This window comes from Tyto alba, unplaced genomic scaffold, assembly GCF_018691265.1.
Source record: "Tyto alba isolate M040663 unplaced genomic scaffold, T.alba_DEE_v4.0 Super-Scaffold_6, whole genome shotgun sequence".
In the NCBI taxonomy this organism is placed as follows: Eukaryota; Metazoa; Chordata; class Aves; order Strigiformes; family Tytonidae; genus Tyto; species Tyto alba.
Genome location: NW_024881327.1, coordinates 15,536,461 through 15,561,957, shown reverse-complemented (window position 1 = coordinate 15,561,957; position 25,497 = coordinate 15,536,461). Strand labels below are relative to the sequence as shown.

The 25,497-nt window shown below is 40.4% G+C and overlaps 1 protein-coding gene across 2 annotated transcripts in view; it reads left to right on the top strand.

Annotated features, from left to right (window-relative positions):
- Positions 1 to 17,530: 17,530 nt before the first annotated feature.
- EMCN (endomucin) overlaps positions 17,531 to 25,497 on the top strand; it is a 57,683-nt gene continuing 49,716 nt past the window's right edge. The window contains exon 1 of one of the 2 annotated variants that reach the window (XM_042808379.1): positions 17,531 to 17,704. In XM_042808379.1, the coding sequence (XP_042664313.1) occupies positions 17,644 to 17,704 (61 nt within the window). In that variant the 5' untranslated portion in view covers positions 17,531 to 17,643. The remainder of the gene's footprint in view (positions 17,705 to 25,497) is intronic. The other variant, XM_042808380.1, reaches the window with a different exon arrangement.

The window sequence follows — 25,497 nt, the reverse complement described above, 5'->3', positions numbered from 1 at the left end:
TACTTGTATGACTGGAAAGGAAGAAAATCAATTAGTGCTGGCCATTACATAGCCCTGAGCTAGTAATATATAGGCAACAGATCCTATCAGTTCTTTTGGGATTTCCAGTTATCTAGCTTGGACGATACTTATACTATTAGTATTTGGGACACAATGCTGTTAGGAAAATTCTTTCAGGACAAAGCTTGGTATCTCTGATTTTGGAAAGGAACAGTTGCAACATGAAAAGAAAAAGGAAAGAATGAAGCTTAACCACTGTTTTTACTAGAAAAATGCCCTTGAAACTGAAAAATTATGGTGTTTTGTACTGAAACATTAGTTTACTTAAATATTAAAACAATAATGATGCACATCCCCTATACATATGATATCACATCCTGAGCCATGTGAAGTGAAATAAGTCAGTGGGAATTGAAGATGAGTGAGAACTGAAGCATGACTCAGGATTTTCACCTGTAGGGATAGACAGTGTTACTACTGGTACATTGAACAAGTGTTTGGGAAGGTGGTATCAAGCAGCCAACTTAAATAAGTGAGGAGCATCTCACTCTGTTTAGAAGAACAAGTAGCCAATTTTCTCCTCTCTACAAAACATCTAAGTAATGGAATTGGAGCACACAGAAATTTTACTAGGTAATTCAATTCAAGTTTGTCGTGGTTTGAGCCTAGTCGACAGCCAACCACCACACAGCCACTCTCACTCCCTTCTCTTCCGGCAATAAGAAGGGACAGAGAGCCAGGCTTGGAGTTCGAGATAGGACTGGGGTGGGGAAAAAATCCCCCTTTATGGGCACGAGCAAAAGGCAGACTCGTTAGGGGAAGAAAAAAGAACATACATTTATTAGACACTAACAACACATAACAGAGTAGGACACTGAGAAGCATTGCCACATCTTGAGAACACCTTCCCCCCACCCCTCCCTTCTTCCCGGGCTCAGCTCTGCTCCCGATATCTCTACCTCCTCCCCCAGTGGTGCAGGGGCAGGGAATGGGGGGTGCAGTCAGTGCTGCCGCTTCTGCCATCTTCGGTGGGGGGAGCTGCTGGAACTTGTTCCCCCCCTGCTCCATTGTGGCCCCCCTCTCACAGGAGACAGTCCTCCACAAACTTTCTCTGACATAAGTCCCTCCCACGGGCCACAGCGTTCCCCACACTGCTCCATCGTGGGCCACCAACTTTCTCCGACTGGATTCCCTCCCACGGCTGCAGCCCTTCCCGAGCTGCTCCGGCGTGGGACACCCCCGCATGCTGCAATCCTCCCAGCACTGAATTACAGCAGCGGGGCTGCCTTTTCCCACGAGACCCCGGCCTTCTTCAGGCACAGCACCTTGATCAACCAGGCAAAACACAGGCCATAAATCAGTGTCTGCTCCACTGTAGATCTCCATGGGTGGCACGGGGGGGCCGCCCTGCCGTCTCCCCACAGGACACAGGGGGGTCTCTGCTCCGGCACACCTCCCCCCTCCTTTCTTCCTCCGTTCCCCCACTGACCTTGGTGTTCACGCAGCTGCAGCAGCTCCTCCTCACAAGTCCCGCTGCCCGTCACCACGTCCCTTCTTAGATACGTTATCACAGAGGTGCAGCTGATGGGCTCAGTTTTCGAGCAGAGGTGGAGCTGACTTGGAGAAGGGGGAGGCTCGAGAAGCTTCTCACAGGGGGCTGCCCCGATAGCCCCCTCCCCTGCCACCAAAAAACCCCACCACTCACTCAAACCCAGGACAAAGTTGCATCCGATTGAAATAAGAATAGAGCAAGATATTCCTTCCCAGGAGCAAGGAGCTGCAAAATATAAAACCACGTGCAGTTACAGAGTGCAGTCAGGTCTGTATGTCCCCTTCAACAACTCCAATGGTATTGTCTTAATCCCTGCTGTTCTGCTGGACCTATGATGGATAAGTCACTTGTGAATCTTAGCAGTGGTTCCAGTGTCCTGTGACAGTTGTACAAAACCCATGGGTATATGATTCTTCCTTGTGTCCTCCCCTTCCAGTTCAGGCCAGGTCTATACCTACCCTTCATTTTCACAATCATAAAAAAAAAAAAAATCTTATGCATAGCTAATTCCACTATCTCACCTAGTGATTTGGAGGAAAATATGTGGAAATAATGCTTGACAATTAGGTGTGATCTGTAATCCACAGAATTACAAAGGACCAGAGGCACTACTCACCTATCCTGGTTTAGCAGTTCCTACCTTATTTGCAACATCACTCCCAAGACCTCTGTTTACAGAACATTATGCCAAATGTTTTTTGGTTTTGTTTTTGGTTTTGGTTTTTTTGTTTGTTTTTTTTGTTTGGTTTTTTTTTTTTTTTTCCATTCACCATTTGATCACTCTGTCTAAAGGACCTGGAAGAGCTGCAGAGAGAAATCATTTTATCAGTTTTGTTTTGAAAGCTTTGGAAGAAAGAGCAGAGAATTCCTGAGGGGCTGCAGGAACTGAAGGCAGAGGAGCCATGGAGGAGGGCTCAGAGTTATGGACCTGTGTCTGGTTCATATTGCTGGGATCTCAATGGAAATGGTTTCATTGATTTTGCTGAGAGCTGAGCCACGTCCTTTTACTAGATAGAGCGGTATTATGCCACTGCAAATTGGGCAATAAGACTTTGAAATTGAATATACAGAACTTTGGATAGAGGGAAAAGTCTGAACAAGAACAGGTGATGGGATCCTGTTCAAGAGTGAGGTTGGATTGTTCTTGCATTGCAAATAAAGGACGTAGGAACCTAAGGGCAGCTCTAGCTTCTATTAAACTCAGTAGCTGTTTTGCTGTGGCTCTTAACAGAGCGAGTGTTACAGCCATTAGAGACCACGTTTTGCCCCTTTCCACACTATTGAGAAAACGCCAACTGACTTTAGATAGTGAGGAATTATGCCACTCATTTTGTAACACAGAAATAATATTTAGCCTATTTGTTTTGTGTAAAAACTGGTACAACTAAAAGGAACTAGTTGTAAAAGCAATTCAGTGAAACAGTGGAGCTGCTTTAATATTTATATGTTAAAACTTTCCTTTGAAATAATCTTACTGAGTTTACATGGGTTGTCTGAAGATAAAAAGAAGACTAAGTGTGGCATTTTCAGCAGGGATTTATCCCTGTTCCTTCTCAAATTGATTGGATTTCCACGCTGCCAGGTCAGGGAAGTGCTGTATAGAGAGACCATAATCTAAACCAAAGCCCACTTCCAACCCCCAGTCCAGTGGAAGTCATTCCCCAATGTCAATTGCTTCTGACAAAAATTTTAAGGGTCACCATTTCTATAATTTTTCTATTGCTGAATGCAGTGATACATCTAATTACTGATACTACTCTGACCAGTGATAAAAACACATTGGTAGTTAGAGTTTAGTGTGCAAGAAGCTTGAAAAAGTTATTCCAGCCACCTTGAACAGTTCTTGATCTTGTTTGTTAAAATTATCCCATAAATAATCAAGGGCTTCCGAAGACACAGGCCAAAACACAATTCAGTTCTAGGCATACAGATGGACTATCAAGAAACCCTTCAGCAAGGAGATGAGGATCCTGGTGTGTTTCATGGTCATGAAATATGTTGTGAACAATACCTTGCCTGTTTTGTGTTTTTTGTTTTTTGTTTTTTTTTTTTTTTTTAAGCAGGCATTGGAGTACAGTTGGAGAAATCAACTTATTGCCAGACCTTTCCAGGACAGTTTGGAATGCTGTTTCATTTATATCCTTGCAGACATCACAAGCTCATTTAAGCCACATATATATTTGAGTTCCTCTAGACTGATGTATTTAAATATTTATTTTTTTAAAAAAGGAGAAATCAGGACTCAAAAACTGCTTGGAAGATGAATTTTTACATAATAACACCCTAACAGGTATCTCTGATCTAACTGGAATAGGGGAAGACTCTCTGGAAGCTAGGGCTTGGTGGGAGGGTTTTACTGAGTTTATCTGAATTAGTGCAGCTAAGAGACACCTTGGAGAAATCCAGCTCAGAGAAGAGACCACCTTCAGATATATTTAAAATTTACACTTTCTTATTTTACAACTTGCTTTTGTAGTATGTAATCTGAGCTGGTAGTCCACATCACCTTGTTCCTTGGGCAGACAGACTAGAGAGGTCTGTCAGGCCATGAAAGCAAGACAAGGCTGGCAAGCACATGGTTGTGGCATGCTTGTCTGCTGCAGGGTTCATTGGAGAGGAATGCAGACTACTGCTTAAAATGAGAGGCGTTCCTCAGAGAGCTCAGGTTCGCTAGGAGGCACTGGGAGTGTTTGCAGAGGACAGTGCGGGTGTTGCCACTCACTGCTCTCCCATGAAGGCATGCAATGGGCTGGTGTGCCTATCTTGTGCTGGGCATTACTTGACTGCAGTGCTGTGCACACTGCCCTGCAGACTCGTCTAGTAAAGCTCCAGCTGGGGCTGGAAGGAAGGAAATCAATGAATCACTAAGAATTAGCACACAGCCCTTCCTGCTTTCTTTTGAGAAGTTTCATTAAGCCTCTGACTAATGAAAGAACTGAAAAAAACCATAGGGCCCTGGTAATTACTATGGGGCTCTGCTTTAAGCAAATCATAGGTGGGGTGTTTTCATAATCGTAATAATGTTTGCTCTTATAGCTTCTTTTGCTGCAATATTAAACCTCTCTTTAATCTCCACGAAATCAGCCACATGATCAAAGAACCAGCTCGTCTTGCATTTCAGCTATTGCAGTTATCTTCCACTAAGTAGTTCTTATCAGTTTACTAACTTCATTTTACCTACCAGGATATGGCCATCCCTGAATTCATGATCTCAGTCTTGCATACATGGCAATGCACCCTTTAAAATTGAGCTGCAAAGTTTCTCAACTTTGTGCTTGGGCACAAGTGTGCACTAAAACCTGTGGAGCAACTGTATATGGGTGAGCTCTTGAAAATACAGCTTCAACACCGCATTGCATTTATTCACTTAATAGATGTTGTCTCACATTGTTGTTTTCACCTTTTCTTCATCACCCTGTTAGTTCTGCTGCAGTGGATTTCAGAGGGTCAGCAGTTCTAGGAAGTAAACTCAAAGCCATTCTATAAAGTAGGAGCTCCACTCTCCTGTGAAAATATTTTCACCTTTTATCTAAGGGATATTTAAGGGATGAAGCTCAAATCAGTTGCCTTTTAGTCTTTGTTTTGTAGTCTTTCTCAGACCTGTCACCAAAACGTTTGCCACCTTGCTCTTCTCACTGAGTAGGGTGGCTACAGTCTCAAGAAAGCTTCTTCCTGACACTATTTTTAGTGCCCTTTTGTATTAATTCACTGCGTCTCTATGATCAGTCAACATTATTATCCCACAGTCCACATTACAATCTGCAGAGGGTGACTTACATGAATTCCTTTAGATATACAAGTCTTACACTAAATTCAATTAAGGAATTCAAAAAGATTCTTACTCTTCATAAAATTATTCAAATGTAATCACTAAAAAAATATCCGACACAAAAATATATAGTATGTTCACTCTGAGGAATCCCAAGACAAAAGCTGCCCTGGGCTGTAAGGAATGTATTAAGACAAATCAGTGCAAGGTGTTCTGAGAATAACATAAAAGGACAATAAAAGGCTGTCCTAATTAAAATAAAAATCAGTTTCTAAAAGGGGTTAGTAAAATGGTTACAGCTTTTGTGTATAGGCAAGTCTTGAGAAAATAAGAGCGTAATTACATTTTTATTTGAAAAGAAGACTTTCTAGGAATAGAGTTACACATTTGGTTTTGATTTGTACTTCTGGTTTGGCTTTGGCTTTGGCTTCTGCTTAAGATTTAGCCTAGGTTTTGGTTTCAAGCATAGCTATACCCTGGAATTATGCTTTCTGTTTTCCGGAGGGTCTTGACAAGGAAAACAGAGCCTCTTTAAAAGTAACCAATTAAAATAGCTTATTTTTATTTTTATCTTCCAATTCCCTCTAGGGCATCCTGTTACCGGTTGCATAGCAGCGACAAATCTACTTCTTCAGCAGAAAAGAGCAGGTAGTTTCAGCTGCTGGAGTGCATGAGGTCAGGAGTCCCTTGTCTTGCAGGAGGTGGGAATGGTGTCACTGCATGGGCTGAAAGCTACACGGGAGCCTGTGGAGCCCTGCTGGAGGCTAGGCAGACAGGCCACGAGTGGCTTTTGCATAGATTACGAGAGGGACGGAAAGAAGCAATGTGGGAAATGCAGCAAGACCTGAGACAGCTTCACAAGAAGCTGGAAGGAGGAAAGGGAGCAAGGCTGTGGCCCCAGAGTTGTTCTGGTGCTTGGGGCTCTGCCACTGGCCCTGCCTTCCTTCCTCTCTTCCACCTACATCAGTGGTGAAATCTGGGATTGCATCTAAAATGGAAATAGAAAATTAGAGCCCTTCTGATTTTGTGTTTGACCTGGAAGTAAAACTCTAATAGTGACTGAAACTCCTGGTACTCTTATTTGTCCTTGGTTGAGAATGTACGGCCAAGATTTCAGAGTTGAGAGACTAAATTAAGCTCCTAACCTTTAGGTGCCTAAATAAGCTACTTTCCCAGAACCTGCTCGGTGATTACCAGTAGCAAAGATCAAGCTACTAATCTTGGTGGCTAAAAAGGATTTAGGAGCCTAACATTAGACACCCACTTTTGAAGCATGCTGACGTTGAGTTTTAGCCTATTCCTGATTTATATATTTTTATTTTTGTCAAGTGTTTTTCAAATGCAAGCCCAAAACTCCTCTTGATGTCTTGTGTTAATAGATAGTGCTTGCAAAACATTTGCTCTCACCCATCCCACAGCCCATCATCGAATGTTACAGGAGTTCAGACATACTGCCTGAAGGCTGCCAGCAGTTCTCCCCGCTTTAACTGACCAAGGAAATGCACTTGACAAAAGGTGATAACTGTATTAAACTGAAGAAGGACTTTAGCAGTAAAATAGGCCCAGCTTTTTCACATCTGAAGTCATTTTCCATAGTAACTTGAGAAGGAATATCAGCCAGCTACAGAAGTGTGAGAGCTATCTTCATTTTTCTCTCCTGGCCAATTATTTCTCTTGTTTTTATGATCTCCAAGAGAATAATTTGGCTAGTGAGACCTTAGTTGTGTAGGTTTGCCAGGTAGTCATATGGTCAGAACCCACTCCAGCTGAGTGTATACTGCATTGCCTGTTGTATAAATGAGGAAAAATGTTGTTATCTGTGCAAGTATAAAGGTGAGAAGTGAAATTTAAGTATGTGAAGATGCAACAGAGCGGGGGGGAAACAAACAAAAGAAATGCTCGTTGCAGGAAAATGGAAGACATGTCAAAACTATTAAGAACTTTGAAACAAAACGTTAGAAGTCTCTCAATACTGAAAGACAGAAAGGAAATGTTTGGCTGATTCTTTAGATCCATGGTGTTTATGGGAGGTGCACAAACCAGGGAAAACTGGCCATGTAAGTGCCTTCTCTGTTAATTACCATGACAAGTTTATATGCAATGGGGTACTCTTTTGTTACTGTAACAGCTGGGCACTCAGGTATCTGCAGGTCATATTAATAATGTCATGTGTTGTTATGTGACACCTGACTCCTGTATGAGGAGCAGCTGAGTTGCAGAAGGGCAGTATCAGGTGCTTTGGTTGACATGTAGATCACATCTGTCTTACCTTTTAAACCAAATGTGATGTATGCTTCTTGTTCCATGCCCTGCTATTAGTATTGCCTATACACCCTTGTTTTCATGCACAGCGAATGTCACAGGCCAATGGTTCAGTGAGTTCATAACTAACTCAATCCTAGATCTGATGCGATGGAAAATGCCTGTTCTTGGTAGTACTGTTTCTAACTTGCAGGTTCTGTTCTGTCCCATAAATTATGCCAATGCCCAGTGGAAATAAAGATAATCCCTATTCCATGTAGTTCCCACTTTGAGTAAGGCCAACATGCTAATACATATGGGAAAGCAATATGAGGCTAGAGTAGGATGCAGGAGATTTGCAGAAAATAGAAATACAGGACTTCTATTCACATGCTACAGTTCCTTCACCAGAGCCTGATTCTATGAATACACTGCATGTATAACTTTGTATATTAATGTGTCCAGCTGAATTTAATAGGAATAATCATTATACACTTAAAGTACATAGTTGTTAACCTGTCACTACAGTAAGTGTAGAATAGGTATGAGCAGAATTTTCTAAAGTGATCAGCCCTAACGCTTCTCACTGAAATTGGTGAAAGGTTGGGTTTGGATTTTTAATTGACTTTACTGGGAGCACAGTTAGACCAGCCTGGAAGAGTCTGAAGAATCTGACTTGTAACTTTGGCCAGAGAGCACAACAGAAAATACTAGTTTCTGTTAAATTCCTCAGCAAATACTGCTATTTAGTCTCTGAAACATGTACTGAAAGGATATATATTGCCAGCTCTGAGCTTGATCAAATGTTTAAAAAATTCTTTATCAAATAGATCTTTCAACAGAAAATAGAAAAACTTACTAAATAGTCAGCTTGATAAATAGTATTCCATTAGCTCTACTGTTTGAAAGACTTGTGAAAAAAAAAAAATCCATTTTAGAAGAGGAAATAAAATAAAAATACAGTCTGAAAGAAGCATATTTCTAATGCAAATTGCAAATTGTCAGTAACCAGCAATCTAGCCTGGATGAAGACACCTCCCAGTCATTGTTATTCTTGAAGAATTTTGTGACTCTTCCTGTTGTTTTGCTGTGGGTGGCTCAGTGACTCACGCCAGGGCCTCCCAGCCAAATGACAGGATCCCAGGGAAACGAAAGTCTTTCTAATACCAATTGCTACCAAGGGATTCAAGAGCAGGAGCACCCCCCTCCCTCACCTCCAAAAGCAAGGAGTGATTGCTATAAACTACTCAATCAAAGTAAGGAGACCACAGAGGAGGGGCTGGTCGTGGGTTGTCAGTGAGGTATTGCTCCTCTTGCCCCTTGCTCCTTGGTGTTCTGCTGGAGTAGTACTACTGTCTAGATACTACCTCTTGAAAAACATATGTACCTCCCAATGCTTTTTTGTTTCAAATATTGAGTTGATTCAGTCTTAGATGTACAGCAGATCCAAGCATCAGGTTATATAGTGACTTCCAGCAGCTATAAGCTTTGTTGAAACAGTCTCTTCTTATAAAGCTCAGTTGTGCAATGAAGATGACAGAAAAGGGTTATGCCAATTAAATTAAATAAAAATCTTAGATTTCCTCAGTAAGTACTTGAACAATTGCCGACCATTCACATTTCTCCTAATGCAGATGAAGGTATTCTGCAAAATTTAATTTTCTGTCAGTACAGTAATACTCATGCAAAGGAGGAGTTTTATGCTATCGTTATATCTACTTCAGTAAATCTGATGATACTACATGTCACTTCGCAGGTTTGGGCTATTTCTACCCATGTTTTGTTAACACATGGATTTGATACTCTGTGTATGAGGAATTCCCACCTCAGCTAGCCCTTGATAGACTTTGCATTTCATCTTGTTGCTCTGATGGACTAACCCCCAGGCCCTCCAGCTGTAGTCTGCACACTCAGGCTGAAAATGGGCCTCCATATCTGTGGGTGATGACAGAAGTTAGATGAAAAATGGATTAATAAATCAATAAATGATACATTTTCCATGTAATTCTACCTCATAGACTTTCAGGATAGCAAGGGCCCTACAGAAACGGGAGTCAGATCTCTGCCACAAACCATGGTGCGTTATCTCTGACAAATACTTAACCTGTTTTTACACACTCACAGTGATGACAATACTCCCTGTCTTCAGCCAAACTATTCAAATAGTAGAAAGTCAGATGAAAACAATATGCCGTAGTTTTATTAAGTGCTTACTTCCTTCATGAATGTGATTAGGGTACTCAGCCTGAAACTGTAGTTGTGTGGACCACATTGTCCCAGCCTTGCCATTGTTCCTCCCTTCTTTTCCCATCCCTCCAGAAACAAAAATAACTAGTCTGTAGAAGCAATTGATGTCCACCTGCTATTCCCAACACTGAACAAAAATGAAAGCAAAGTATTAACTTCAGCATCTGAAGTGCTGAACTTGAGTGTAACTCCAATTGATTTACTGGAGCTCAGCGGGGCTTTGCTTTTCAGCTGAGCCATGGGGATTAACAGTCTCCTAACCTGATCCAACTGTAAAGGAAAATATGTTGTCTTAACTTGTCAGTGCATAACATGTAGGTTGTATGTGGTCCTGTTCTTTATGGAGGGATGTAAGAGAAAAGCAATTTTTAAAAACTATTTTTTGCCTAGCCATCTTCTCACAGTACCCCAAACTTATTTGCATAGGTCTTGACTCCAAATCAGTATTCTTTAATGTTAAATTGAGATACAGTGTTGTTGCTTCAAACACCCATGGTGCTAATGTCCCTGAGCATAGTTTTACAGCTCCAAATATATGACAGAGAATACCAATAAGTTAATTTTAAAAAGTGATTGGCATAATATGTAGCAGTTTATTAACATCTTTTTGTTATTAAAAGCATTTTCCATTGCTACTGAACAGTTCAGTACGTGGCAGAACAGAATGCTGGTAGTCCATTTTTGCCTGTTGTTTGGTTGGGTTTTTTTCCCTCAAAACAGTTTTAGTCCTATCCCAGCTGTCTGGAACTAAAATTTCGATGAGTGTAAACAGAGGTGAATGTGAATCAATGCATTCTTGATGACAAACTGTCCAGCAGTGTAACAAATTAACAAAAGCATGTATATGTGAAAGTTCTTGTGCATTTTCCAGCTGTCTGTGGATGATCTGAAATACTTGCTTTTAGTAGGTGCCCAAGATGCTTTTATTTTCAGTTGGCTACTTATTGCCCAACTATTGCATGCTGTGGAAGGCATTTAGTCCCTTCTGCATCGCTGAATAAATTGTAAAGTAGAAATGCACAGAACAGGAAAATGTTTATGATATCTGTGAAGGGGTAGATACGCAGTCTGCTAGGAAGCTGAAATGCTGGGGGTATATTTTGTCACAGGGATTTTATCCACTTTTCTTGGCGATGTTGTTTCCTTATCAGACTGGATATGCATTGTATTTTGCATGTGTCAAAAAGTGCTTGCCAGCAGGACTCATTCTGATAGCGACAACAGGAAGTCTGAAATACACCAAAGGAATGAAGGCTTGGGAAGTCAGACACCGAGGAGCAGCAGTAATAGCTATTCTGGATAAGGAGGTTAAGCCACAAAGAGTTCAAGCCTATCAATGCTGAAAGTTGGATTGGAGGAGATGGTAAATAGCTGAAAAAAAGAAAAAAAACAACCAAGCAAACAAACAAAAAATCCCCCAACAAAACAAAACCAGAAACCCACGAGGAAAAATGCCAAGCAGAGAGAAGGAGCTGTCTTAAGTTTGAGAGCAGCTCTGTGCAACAAAATGTCTCTTAGACATTGTCTTGGAGCATAACTTAGTCTCAAATTCATAATATGTGAATTCTGGCTTCTTGTTACAACTTCTAGAAAAAGCTGTTCATTATGAATCGTCTCTACCTCACTTTCTTGACGGAGTAAGAGATGCAGGAAATGAGTGTGCTGGCCCGGCAGTTCCTGGATACTCTCTATCTGCCCAACATTAAATTCCGCACAGCTGCCAAATCTCCTGTAACTCTCCCTTTTTCTAGCCCCACGTCCTGCAGCTCAGAAGCTCCCAGGGTCCTCTAAGAAGCAGCCCAAGCCCCTCACATCTCACAACATTGACAAACAGAAACAAAACTGGTCAATGAGGAATCTGAACACATTTTTCCCAGTGAATCCTTTCATGAGTGCATGAAAGCATGGGTTTGTAATAGATGCTGGGATACTAGCATAGCCATAGTGTTGGCTGCTGATAAAGCTATAATGCTTGTATTTAAGTACAATAGGCTCTTTATAATCAGATATTTTATAATCTTTTAAGATGTTTTTTTCTGGCACTAGTGGTCTGAAAACAAAGCTGACACTGTTAAAAACTATAGCTTAGGCAGACCAATGCAAAGTATCCCCTCATGGGACTGACGAGAAACCTGATACATTTTTCCAGTGCTTGTGCAGAGGAAACCAAATGGAAAAGAGAAGCCACAGAAACTCAGCTTGGCAGAAGTTTAATGTCCAACAACATCTTGCCCAGGAAAACTGACAAGTACAGTTGGAACAGAAAGTATATCTTGCTTTTCAATATTGAGGTCCACTTCAGTCTCATACTGCTGCCTATTTTTTAACCAGGCCCAAGAAGAATGAGATCATTGCAGTTTACCACAACAAAGATGAGATATATGTCTGGATAGATAGCGGCTGGATTTATTCAGCTTTTTGGAAAATTAAGGCATGGCTCAATCACATACTTCTGTTTTGTTTCCTCTGAGACAGCCAACGGTATAATCATTCCATGCGTTTCAAATAACATGAGAAACTGAGACTGACTCACTGTTTCCCCTTTCATTAGTTTAGGACAGGATGCAAAACCTATAAACACATTCTGTGTGAGTCTTTATATGACATGAAGTTCCCTGCTCTAAGCTTGCAAACCCAGTTTTTTTAATATCCCTAGAATGACTGTTTATGGTCTCTCTCTTCCCGCTCTCCCGACTCCCTGTACATAAGCATGAAATATGCCTCTGGGCAGCAGTACCTTCTCCTCTATAACTTTCTTCTCTCTGCCACTGTAGTTATGCTTCAGCTTCTCTCTGACCAACAAGATGGAAATATCCATACATCAGTAACTCACCAATAGAGAAAGAATGGACGTAGAACGGTGTTCTTAGAAGGACCTTAGCTGTTTAGTAGCACATTGCAACTCCCAAGTGAAGAGCTCACAAAGTCAAAGCACAACAGGGTGACTAGTCAAGAAAAACAACCAAGTACAGCTTTTCAAGTAGATAAACTAGACCTGAGTAACTCCTGAAGCCAGTGAATCAGGTCATCGGCTATAGAGTAAATTGGTGTCCTTCCATTAAAATATATTGTCTACTGGATTACAAAATAAGGACTGAGCACAAAAATGAGATTGTCTCTATTGATACCCAAGACTCCTGAGACAGTGAAATAAACTGTGGCTCAGAATGGAAATGCAGTTTTGGGAACAGGAAACCCATAAGTGCAGAGCTCTCTTTCTATCTTGAGTTTTGCAAGCAGCAGCAATGGGAACGTACAGTAAGAGAGAGATGGACAGAGGTAGCTTGGGAGCATAAATTTGTTGCACACTTTTGACAGGGACATGTATCTACTGAATACCTCAAACATACAACATCCTTTGAAATCTGGCACTCTATCAGAGTGGCAACTACATTTCTACAAATATGGTCCTGATTTGTATCAATTGCAAGTGAATAAACATTGAGCCAGTTCCTTCGAACATATTTACACTCCCTGTAGTGCATCAATAGAGTTCCCAGGTATGAACGAGTAGGAAAAACATGCTCTGCAGTAACAGATATCCTCACACAGTCCGTTGGTATTGCAAATAAACAGTACTCAAGCCTGATAGCTAGACTTGCAGTAATTCTATTAGATGTGGCCTTGAAAATATCTTTTGTAAAAAGAGTACTGAATACATACTAAGTGCATTTTGGTCTTTAGTGCCTACTTAAAGAGATCTAGGCACGTAGAGATTTAGTGGAATTTTTCACATTAGTGGCTGGCTCTGAAGAAAATCAATGAGATTTAAGCATTTCCGTGATACAAAGAAAAGGTGGCTATCTTGGTTTCTTAAGCACTTAAATACATTTGTGAGACTGATCTTTCATATTTTTAATATTATTGTGTGCAGAGGAATTTGGGCACTGACATTTCTATTCCCTGAAATGTTCCAATGCTTCCATAAAAAATTCAGAACAGAGTATCTACATTTTAAAATGTCCCTCAGCATGAATTTTCAGAGTTCCATCTGTATGTAACCATCAAAATCTCTTGGTATTGTACTGCCCTATTCAAGTTCTTTGGAGTTCTACTGCATATTAAAATTTTAATATATGTAATAGACTAAAACAAGCACTTTAAAAATTTTAAAAAATAACAGAAAAAGCGTAACAAAACTGTATTTCTACAGTGTTACAACTGCATTTTTTCAGTGTAAATTTACCCTGCTTATGGCAGTATAACCAAATGTACAGGTAAATCATAGATAATTTCTGATAAAGTATCAGTAGATATATTTGCTGAAATACAGATTAGCAAAACAATAGGAGTTTGAGATTAGCACACTCTTTTTCTATCATTCTGCTGTAAGAGTTAAAATAACCAGCAGTAAATAGCAAGCATCAATGGGAAAGGCCAGCAAATTTAGTCATTGTGTGTGTTTCTTCATTTTAGTAAATCATCAAAGACGGTGTATTTTCTGTATCTTTTAACTTTTGTTTTTGTAAAGACTTTGACAAATCTACTCTTCACACCCACATTGGAAATTGCCAGTAGCCCACAGCAAGGCAGCATGGCTGTTCATATTATTTCCTGTTTTATGCAGTTGTGCTTCAAGTATATTGAACGATATGTAAAATTTTTACATTCTCTAAATCTGAAGGGGATTATTTGAACCTCGTAGGAGAACTGTGCATAAAAAGGCAATGTTTTGCTCCAAGCAATGTGAACTAAGAAAGAATATATAAATACAGCCTGAGACGAATAAATCTGTAACTGCAAATCCACTGTGGCAGTACATGGTTTCCTTTTAATAATGAAATACCACACTGGCAAAAATAAATATGTAACTCAGGCTACCCCAACCATTATTGGACTACAAAATAACCATATTTTAAAACAGAAGGTCCTTTCATTCTCTAGTGTGCTCTTTGGTCATGTTTCAAGTTTTCTTCTGCAACTATGAGAGCTAAAATCTTACTTGAAAAAATGTGGAAACTGGGACTGTCACACAGTCACTTGTTCTGGGGCTCAAAGTCAAACTCCAGCTATTCCAGCACTGGCAGTAATACCACAGTTGGCAGCAGTACCAATGACCAAATTTCTCTCTATAAAACAAAGCACATGTTGGCACTGTAGCTAAGTTTCTTGGTTTGAGGAAATAAAAATATTTATTCCATAAAGGAAAACTTATTTGCTGGTAGGGAGGAAAAGAGAAGATTTCTGTTCAGTGAATGCATAGAGATATAATCTTTTGCTACAAAGATCGCTGGAAGTTTTTAACACCTTAAATGTTTCCATTGACAAGAGTTGTGAGAATCTCTCTTCTGCAGCTCAGATATTCCAAGCCAGAAGCTACAACTTACCTTTGTCCAGAGTTTTTCCTTCAGTGAGTTATTTGAGCTGCTCTTCTTCTATTCCTGTTATTCCTTACTGTGCGTGCAGCTGCTATTCATACCAAGTTCGATCTAGCAAAAGTTAGCTGCCTTTGATGTTGACATTAGTATCTCAGTTCTTGCTATGCTTCAGGGAGGCAGTAAATTGCCTTAGGACTCTCTGAGATACAACTCAAGTTACATGACATGGTGTAAGGCAAAGGCACTGGCCCTTTCTCTTTCTTTCCCTCCCAGTGCCTTGCATGAGGTTGGAGAGCTTTTTCCACACTTGTGATATTGGTAGCTACTTCAGGGCTGCAGCATTTTGTGCCCTTCCTGCCCTCAGTGAGTTGCAGGTAACCACCACAGTCATCATCTTCAGCAGTAGCAGCAGTGCACTGAGGGCTCCTTGGGATGCTGCTACTCAGATGAACAGCACTGAAATGAATCAATACTCTCTTAGGCACTCAGATAATTTCTCTAGGTCTCAAAATCCAAGGAAGAGATCCTGTCCTCAGGCCTCTTAGATTTTGCAGAGGTTTCATTTCAGTCCATAAAATAGTATTCCTTTCTGTATCCTTCTTCAAAATTAACACTTCAGGTGGTGGTTTGGCAATGCAGTAAATAAAAGGTTAGAGCCCCTCTTATCATATCAGAAACAGTACTAACCCACAATGAATTCACTCTCCATGTTCAGATTTATCTTTTTGCTTGAAGGCTTTCTGCTGCAGTACTTACTGTTTTTCTAGCCCATTCTAACTTTAGGTCCTACATCAACACAAAACTAGCATAAAAACAGAGCACTAGCACTAACTCCCTGCCATATGCTCCAATCAACTTGACAAAAGTGTCATTGTGTGGCCCACCTCTACTCTGAATCAACTTTGTATTACTCTGTGATCCTTTCCAATGATGGTGAAAACAGTCTTGCTAAGGAGAACTTACATGTTTGCATCTCTCATGGATGCAAATACTTAAGTTTGTTCAGATGACGTGTCAGAAATTCATTGTCTACCATCAGATTTCTATTGAGCACCAGCTTCTGTCACCTACAATAGGCAGAGGATGTGTCATAGCCTTAAGATGTAGAAATCTAATTTTAACTAAACAAAAGTTATTCCACACACGATGCTGAGCTGCTACTGGTTTCCTCATCCCATGAATAAAACAGAACTGTTGTTAGAAGTGCTGTGGCTTAGCTCCTGGGAGTTCCTGCATGTGAAGCCATTCCAAAACTTCCCCTTATAGCAAGAAACAGCCATGAGGGGGAAAAAAAATCTTAATTACTGCAATAAGTGGGACTGACTTTAATGAGTCAGGCTGTTTGTGAGGTCAAATTTTCCACCAGAGAGTTGACAGAGACAGAGATGAGCAAACATACTGTACTGCATTCTCGTAGTGGTTGAAGTTTTGTGATTAATTGCCATCAGCTACCTTGAATTGTTAAGGCACAGAGCACAAGGTTATTACAAGATCATGCTCTGACAGACTTTAACTCTAGACCTCTGCTTGGGTTTCTTCCACAGAAGTCAGAGAAATGTCTGTGAGAAGGAGGGATACCAAAGTTTCCCAGATCAGCAGGTCCTGAGGAGAAGAGAGCGATTCTGTGCTGGCTTATTAGACAGCCCAGGTAAGAGGCTCACTCTGGGAACTGCATTCCCATCCCATGGCACTGCAAGTACCTATACAGAAGAACAGAAAACCTTTCTGTTACTGCAGACACATTCAAGGCTAGTTGCAACTTTTCAAATTAAAAAAAAAAAAAAAAAAAAAAAAAAAAAAGCCCAGTTTTCATTTAAAAAAAAAAAAAAAACACACACCCCAGCCCTAGCTCTGAGGAGTCCAGAGCCACCTCCTGCTGGGACACCTTGCTGGAGTCACTTCCTCATGCTGTGCCGGTGACCCCTTGCATCCTCTTAGTTGCAGGATGGCAGCTCTCTCCGGGAGGCTCTCTCTGCCTTTAACGTGAAGCAGCTGTGATTTTCACCAAGGCCACTTTTCACAACACACAGAAGAGCCAGGTGAGGGCTCCTGTTGCTTATTTTGCTCCTCTGTTCCTGGCTGCATTATCTCCCACTACCTGGGCTCCTCACTGCTCATAAATGTTCCATTTAGAAGTATCCCTGGCTACAATATGAAGGTTGGTGATGTATAGCATATTCTAAAGAAAGATTTGCGTCTGTTCAAAAGCCTTCCTGACCTCGTGGCCGAAGAAGAACAAAATAATGTATTAACAAAAACACAGTTCACTGCCAAAGAAAAGGAGTTCCTGTAAGGACTGAAACAATAAATCTCCTCCGTACTGAACTCCCAGAGGGAGTATGTTGTGTTTCCTCCTGTTCTTTATCAAAGTCCCCAAAATAAGCAGGAATGGGCAGTGACTAGGCACAGTCTCTACACACCTTTTTCCATGGAGTAATTAAGGTCTGCCTCAGAGTGAGAGAGCACTCCCTGCCCAGCTGTGTAAGGGAGAGGTGACAGCACCACCACCACCAAGCATGAAGCTCTTGGGGATTGCCTTCTTTTTCCTAGCTGTACTCTGTGTTTGCACTGTAGGAGGTAAGTTCTTTGGCTTTTTTTGGATAGACTTGTCATATCTGTGGGGTGTTTTGTGAGCAAAAGCTTAGCTGTCAGTAGCTGGATGGGGGTTTTTGTCTGGTTGTTTTGTTTGGTGTTTTCCCCCCCCCCCCCCCCAGTTCAGTGATTGAAAGACTGCGTGTTGGAGAAGAAGGTACTAACTGGTAGCTGAATTATGTGTTCTGTGAAAAACTTTCCTGGCATTGTATTTTTGTGACAGCTCTCTTTCTAGGTGTCATGAAGCTCCTCAATCTGAAAGGAGTTAAAAGCAGAGGTATATTTACAAAGGTTTCCTGTTCTGTTTTTCTTCTTTCAAATAAAGCATCTTTTGTAGAGAGGGCTTTAAGAGGGGAACTGAAATATCTGTCAGATTTTGCAAATACTGCTCTTGCAAATCAAATCTATCCTGATGGATTTCCCTGGCACTATGCCAGCAATAAGTTTGGCCAAGGGTATCTCTCAGAAATTATCTTAGTTTTGCCCCCAAAGATATAGGGGTTTACAACATTTATTGAGTGTCAAATAATGAGGGATGTAAGCCTAGGGGTGATATTAGTCAGTGTGCAATATCTTTTAAAAATTATTCTCAAATGCACAGATTTAATCTAACTTTGTGGTGTTTATATGGTCACTGCACTGCTGTTTTCATTATTCTTCAGCTTGAAAGATCATGCTTTTAAAGTGGAATTAACTAGTAAAACCTGAAAGTGTGAGAGAAACTGTAACGAGGGCCAGAGACTATCATCACCTTTGTGAAAAGATACATTTGAAGTCAAATCTGCTTTTCATCTGCACCTTTACTTGCTGACCTTCTGGTGTGAATACTTATAACCAAAGCTTCCACAAATGCTTATAGATTGACTGTAAGGGGTTTTATAAATCAGAAGTTTAAAAATTGATAATACTAGATTAACATATCTAAAAAAAGTTAATCAACTTTTGCTCAGATTATGAATTAAAATCTAGAAATGTCTTTTGTGGTGTGGTTTATGCCATTGTTTGGGCTCGCTGCTGTTAAAAAAAAAAAAAAAAAACAAACTATAAAGGAGATTAAAAATAAGATTGTACCACAGAAAGAACTGCTTTTAAAACTATGTTAAGTAAGTACAAGCCCTGAGAATCTGTATTGAGGTACTATTTATTCTCTGTCTGCTACTGCTAGTAAAAATAGCCTTCCTGTCATTGTTAAACCTTTAATTTCACAACTTCTGAAAAGCAAAGTGGAGTTGGATCAAAAGGAGCATATTTAACACAACAGTCCGTAAAGCTTATCAGAAAGCAACATGCAAAGGTGGGAGGAATTCTGTCAATTTTATACAATCCTTTCTTTAAAAAGGATTTTCCCTCCTCTGCATGATATGAACGGGGCAGAACTGATGACAGTGAATAAGCAAATTTTATATAGGATACATTTGCTCTTAACAATTTCGGTTCTGTAAAAGCAGGGATTTTTTTTAATGCATTATTGCAAAGTAGACATAGTAGTCAAATTCTGTAGGTAAATTCATATTATAAAATTAAAAATATGTGTCAGGAAATTTCTAGTACGTCTCTACCTTGTGAAAGTAAATGTACGCAAAGTGGTCAGGCTTCTTCCAGACTACCCGATGCATTGAACTGTTGAGACAGAAGCAGTTTTATTGTCTGTTATGTGAGTCAGGACCAAAGTCTCTGGATCTTCACTGTTTGTGATCTCCAAAGTGTCCTGGACATCTGGGCTCTACCAGCAGGACCTTATAATCTGAAGAGAGGAATGAACGGTAAGGAGGCTGACACAGGTCTCACTCATGCTGTCTCCCTTTTTTGAGCATTATAGTCAGCAGCTAGACATTTCTCCAGTAGCTTAGAAACACTCAATATTTTAAAATTAGGCTCAGTAAAATTTAGGGAAGGTCAGATCACCCCCTGATGTTTTAATACTCTCTCTCCCAGGTTTTGGGGCAGTTTGTCTTCAAAGTTTACCAAGACAAGTAATGTGTGGGCTTGCAGCCTCTTCACATAATACATGCAAGCTTCTTGTCTTTGTATCTTTTGTATGTCATGCAGAAGTGGACAAGGGTGTTTCCACCCTGGTTAGTAAAGAATGTATCAAGTCTCCTGCTGGGCTTCCAAATTTCATGCTGGCTATGCTTTCTTGGTAATTTTCTAATTCATCTTAGGATCCTGCATCCTCACAAGTCACTAATGTTTTGGTGGGATCTACCTTCTGTCAGCAAATTACTAGAGGCTCAGTTATGTACAGATTTGGAGACCTATAGCCTCCTGACAACTTGTCCCTCCTCTCAGGCTTTTTTCAACTCTGAGAGCTAAATTACATGCTTAAAGCAGGAGTTCCTTTATGCTCATCTCAAGGTGTTCAGTGCTCCTGCCATATTACCCTGTATTCTTATCTGTTCCAAAATGTATCTCAAATAGAAATGCTTTCTGGGATGGTTCATAGCATTCCCAGCTTTAAACAACGGACAGCACTGGAATGGGTCAAGGAATATATTGCCAAATGATAGTAATCAAATATAAATGTCCTTGAGTCTTCATTAAAATGTAATTACTTTTAAAATGTGTAAAGATGAAGTTTTTTTCTTCTGAAATATGAGGGGAGAGGAATTGGCATGCGCTTACAATGTAAGTACTTAGAAGTTTCATCTTCCTGTGCTTTGGCCTTGCAATACAGCATGGCTATGGCTACACAGCACAGGAGATGTCCTCCACAAAGTGCCTGGAGCACACCACAGCTTCCTTCCCACTCAGGCACCCAGGCTTCTTTCTTGCAGAAATGATAGCAGAAAAAAGTGGGGTTGTGCTCCTCCTAGCATCGGTCTGGATGCGTTCAGGTTATGCACTCAAATGTAGGGGCTGGAACATACTGTCTCGCATTGTTAGAAGTACAGTGGGTGTGCTTATTAATGTCTGATTAGTGACCCCTGTTGACAGCTAGCAGTACCTTTCTCCAAGAGAGCTCTTGTCAAAATTGATGGCACTACAAAAAAAAAAAAAAAGGGTGCTCTTCATTTTGGAAGGGTACAAGCAAACCTTGGCATTGAGAGCCTGGATGCCACTGAAGCAATTTGGAGCTGTTTCATTACACTGTAGATCAACTCCCAAGCCCCTTCCCCATTAAGGGAATGCTGTGGAGCCTGGGACATCATCCCAATCCTACTACACAGAAGATTAATCCTGGCCACAAGGCTGATACCTTCAAAAAGTTCCATTAAACTAGGGCTCCTGTAGTGATTATATACATTTGCCACTGACTGAACTCTGTTCTTGTCGATGCTAGCTAGAGGAGATAGATAGCCTTTTTCATCTTTCATGCCCTCAGCTCACAAGCCTTCAAGTCTTTTAAAAAATTAATTTTTAAAATTAAATACTAACTAAATTGTTTTGAGCAATTAAAGCTTTTGAGCATGGTCTCCCCTCGTTCTGGGTTATTATTCATGGCTGTGCTCTGGGAGAGACCAGCAAGGCACAGACTGTCAGTTGGATCATTGTCTCATCTCTGAAAATTTGAGAAATGTGCATAGGCTTTAGATAACCATCTGCTTTTTCACACCTTTAGCTTGCCTGAACCCAAACTTTGAATGTCTTGAGAGTTTGTCTGTTGTGAAAAAAAAAGTGGTTTGGGTGTTTCCACCATTTCTAGCAGTTTGCAAGACTAGCTTTCTCAAAAATCAAATTGTAGTGCTGGAGCTTACTGTAGCCTATAATTGAGTTTGTGTTTCTGTAGAGATATTTTTTGTTTTGTTTTTTTCCACTGCTGCCACATTTCCTTCATCCATTAGAGCTTTCTCATATTGGACCAGTTTTGCCTAATGGATTTTAAAGGTGTATTTATTACTGGACAGAAGAAAAGTGCTTGCTCTAGCCCCAAACCTGAATGCTAGTTTGCTGCATTTACTGAGAATAGAAGCAGATGGCTTGATACCTGCTTGATAAGGAGATTATGATTTGCAGCCAGAATAAATGGAAACTGAATTTGAAGGGCAAGTTGCCTGCAGCACTCAGCTCCAAACCTGGGAATACATAATGCCATATAGAATGCCCAGCAAATGGTTGTCTCTTCTGAAAATTTACCAGAATGTTTTCTCTTTTATTTAGCTGTCTCTTTTATCTGGATTAAACCCTCGAGTTCTTATTAATCTTTACCCCTTTACAAATTAGGAAAAAAACATCTGCTGAGGCTTATGTTTTGGTTTGGTTTGGTGGGTTTTTTCTAAATAGGAAAGGACCTTGAATTTGGTCTCCAATTGTTTATACATCTATGTCCTGTGTGAAAAACCTGCAAAAATACAAATTAAAAATAATCTTTAAGAAACTCTTATCCTCGGGAAGTGAGTATCTTTAACTGGTGCCATTCAGTAGCCAGGCTAACTTCACAGTCTAAAGATGAGTAAGGCCCCACAGTAAAATGACACGGGAAAGACATCCTTATTACTTGTGTTCCTCATGAAGGGAGGTGGAGTGTTTGTATTTTTTGCTGAGACAACTCATGAAAGAGCCATTAATGGTTTTATTTTACAGTTCTGTAGAGACATGATGTTGGATTTGTATGTGTAGCAGCTGTTATTTCCAAATACAAGTCAAGAATTAAAGACCCAGCTCCTGTAGAAAACAAACATTTACTTTTGGTTTCAGCTAGCACTCTAAAAATAGGTGTCCCAGATTTAAACAGAAGAGTCGAAACCCTGAGTTGCACCATGTCCTGCCATGCAAGCCAGCGTCATTGTCCCAGCACCTGAGCTATCAAGTAGCGATACCTTGGCATTCATCTTGTGAAAGTGGATCCCTGGATGTTCTAACAGCGGCACGCTGTATCAGCCAGACCTACCTGCAACAGGAAAAGTGATTTGACACAATTTAATATGATGCTATCTCTACGCTGTGCCTTCCAAACCTACCTCCCCACGTGAGAAAGCTGTGCTCTGATGATCAGTTGCTGATACAATGGCTCTAAGGGAACAAAACTTGGCAGGTATGATCTGCTGGGGTTTTGTCCCCTTACAGGAGAGATAGAAAGGGGGTAGGAAGCCCTCCAATGCCACCCACACATGTATTAGAGTCAGGTCTGGAGGGGTCCAAATAAATTCCAAATAATTTTTTTTTTCTTGGCAGCCAGGCTAAACAACAGTGCCTTTCAAGCCAGACTAACTAGCTAATGCTCCAAAGCGTTATGTTTCAAACTAGTAACAGGGCAAGGATTTTCTCACTGCTTTTATGTGGAAAGTGGATGCTTGCCTGACTTCGGTACAGGTGAAAATCCTAGCCTATTAATCAATAAAGTATTTTTACAACAATTTTTAATCTCCTTTTTCCGATGGCACTAACATGCTCTTAGGTGTTAGCTGCTTGTTGTAGATAGCAATGCATCTCAGGTTGATGAAACCACAGAGCAAGTGGCACATAGTTTCGCATCATATTTATCCACTATAACCTTTCTGCCTTGTCTTATCACTCTAATGAAATTTCACATTTTGCCAGGATGGGAGCACTACACCAGCTTTGCTGTCTGAAGATTTCTACAAGATATGTAATCGTTCTAAAAAGTGCATTCAGTTTGTCTTAAGGCATGATTTCTCAGTGTGATACTAGGTTTGAGTAGTGTCAATGTAATCAAAACTTTAGGGTTAAATCAATTAAATCCCTGATTATATTAATGAGATGTTCCTGCAGATTTCTTCTTTCATAATCTTTAGCAGGAGATTAATATTGTATTTGGGCTTGACAGGTTTGGCTGTTGAAGCAACAACTGATCAGAATGGCAAAAGTTTTGGATTTTAGTTAGTCTGAGGAAAACAGTGCCAGGAGATTTACTAACCTTCCTGGCCAAGGATTCACATTATTTTCCTCTGTAGAATACCTTATGTATTTGTTGAGGCATGTTTCATTGCATGGTAATTATTTGAACTGATCAGAGCTCCGTGTATTCCTTCATTTTTTACTAGTTTTCCTACTTCTTCACATGCTCAACATTGAGTCTAGGTTTATATTTGAAATACAGTGTTGATAACCTTCTAAATGTTAATGTGTGTGGTGCTATCTATCCTAGTGTGAGGACAGTCTGAAATCATCTTTCTTTGACAGATGAATTACCCCTCCTCGTCTCAGCATGGGTTATATATCACAGCAATATAGATGATGTAAATATCAGTGTTTGCAAACTCATTCAAGGGCTGTGGAAGCAAAAATCTCACCAGAAATTTTTAGGTGAAATGTCAAAAAAGTTGAGGATTGCTCTAGCAAGAAATTAAAAATTCAAATGTTTTCACCCCCAAATACCCCATGTCACATCCAGTAGAGGGGGGCAGCTTTGGACATGATACATGGCTAATGCTTCCACTGCCATTCAAAGTCCCCAAAAGCCATAATTTGGGCCTTTTTTTTTTTTTTTTTTTTTTTTTTTTTTCTCCCAGGAATTACTGACTCTCTGAAACTTCTACCAAGTTGTCCAAACCTCATTTCCTCCTGACTCCTACAGAGGGACGTAAAAGCAGATGTCTATGTCATATTGAAAGATATGTTTGGGGCCAGGATGCAATTTGATTGTAGTTACTCATGTCTGCACAGAACTGTTAAAATCTCTTTCTGAAAACAACTGAATCCTTTGAATTATGGAGCTTTCTGGACATCCTATGGAATTTAACTCTGCTTTGCCACAAAACACATAGGTCTTGAAAATTGTAGCCAACACCAAAAGCTGGCTGCCCAGAAAATTTATTACAGTAAAGCAGCTTTAGGTTCTCTTTAGGAAGGTTTTTTTCTTGTAATAGTAGTGTATTAATATATTTACTGTGGGTCAGAAGGCAGCAAATATATTTAGCAAACTGTTGGGCTTCACTTGCAATAACCTGCTAGAGTAGTTTCCAACATGTAATAAGAGGAAGAGTGCTATGCCAAATAACCCAATCCCCGAGATGTGCCAATGACAGTAAGGGAAGGACACAGCACAGGTATCAGGAGCAAAAATCTCCTGATGCAGGACTGTTTTCTGGTTCTCTGTACATTTTATCCTGTGTAGTTCAGATGGCTTTAGAGGAATCCTTTATTTCCCCTTGCATGCCATTCCCTGTGCTAATGGAGTCACGTGGCTAGTGTGTCTTAATGCTGTTGAATTTAGGGGAAGTAGTGCACAGTTTATCTTGACTGGCTTGGTGTTGCTTTCTTATGGTGCACTGCCTGCTTCCTCCCTAATACTTTCACCTTGCATTTCCAAGAACTGGCAGAAAATACTGTTTTCAGGTGAAAAATTGAAAATGGGGATTGGAGAGCAGAAGGGATTGAGTAAGAATGGAACAACTAATTCACAATAGTTGTAACTGTCATGGGGAATAAAATTACACTGATTGCCAACAAAAGTATGTGATGTCTGTAGCTGTCCACCAACATGAGATGATCAGCTCCCAGCTCACCATGACTTCCCAGTGCACTGACTTGGACCTGGGGTTTTGACAAGCCTGAGCATCCTGAATAACGTTCTGTTCCACTGGGGAGCTGGTTATCAGCATGGGTGCTGGCGTGGCTACCGCAGCAGCTCCTGCTGCTCATTGATAGTGTAGGTCCTCAGTGCAGACCCTCTGCTTCAAGTGCTCTCCCAGTAACAACTTTGGGTTTTTTAACAGGAATACTTTGCAACATAAAGCATGTGAGAAAAGCATTTCAGTTTTGCATCTGAGCTTAGCAGTTGTATCAGATTGGTAGAAATTCAAAATAACATGAGTATTCGATTATCATGACAAGATACAGCCAAGGAGGTCTTCATCAGCTGTATGTGACAGTTACAG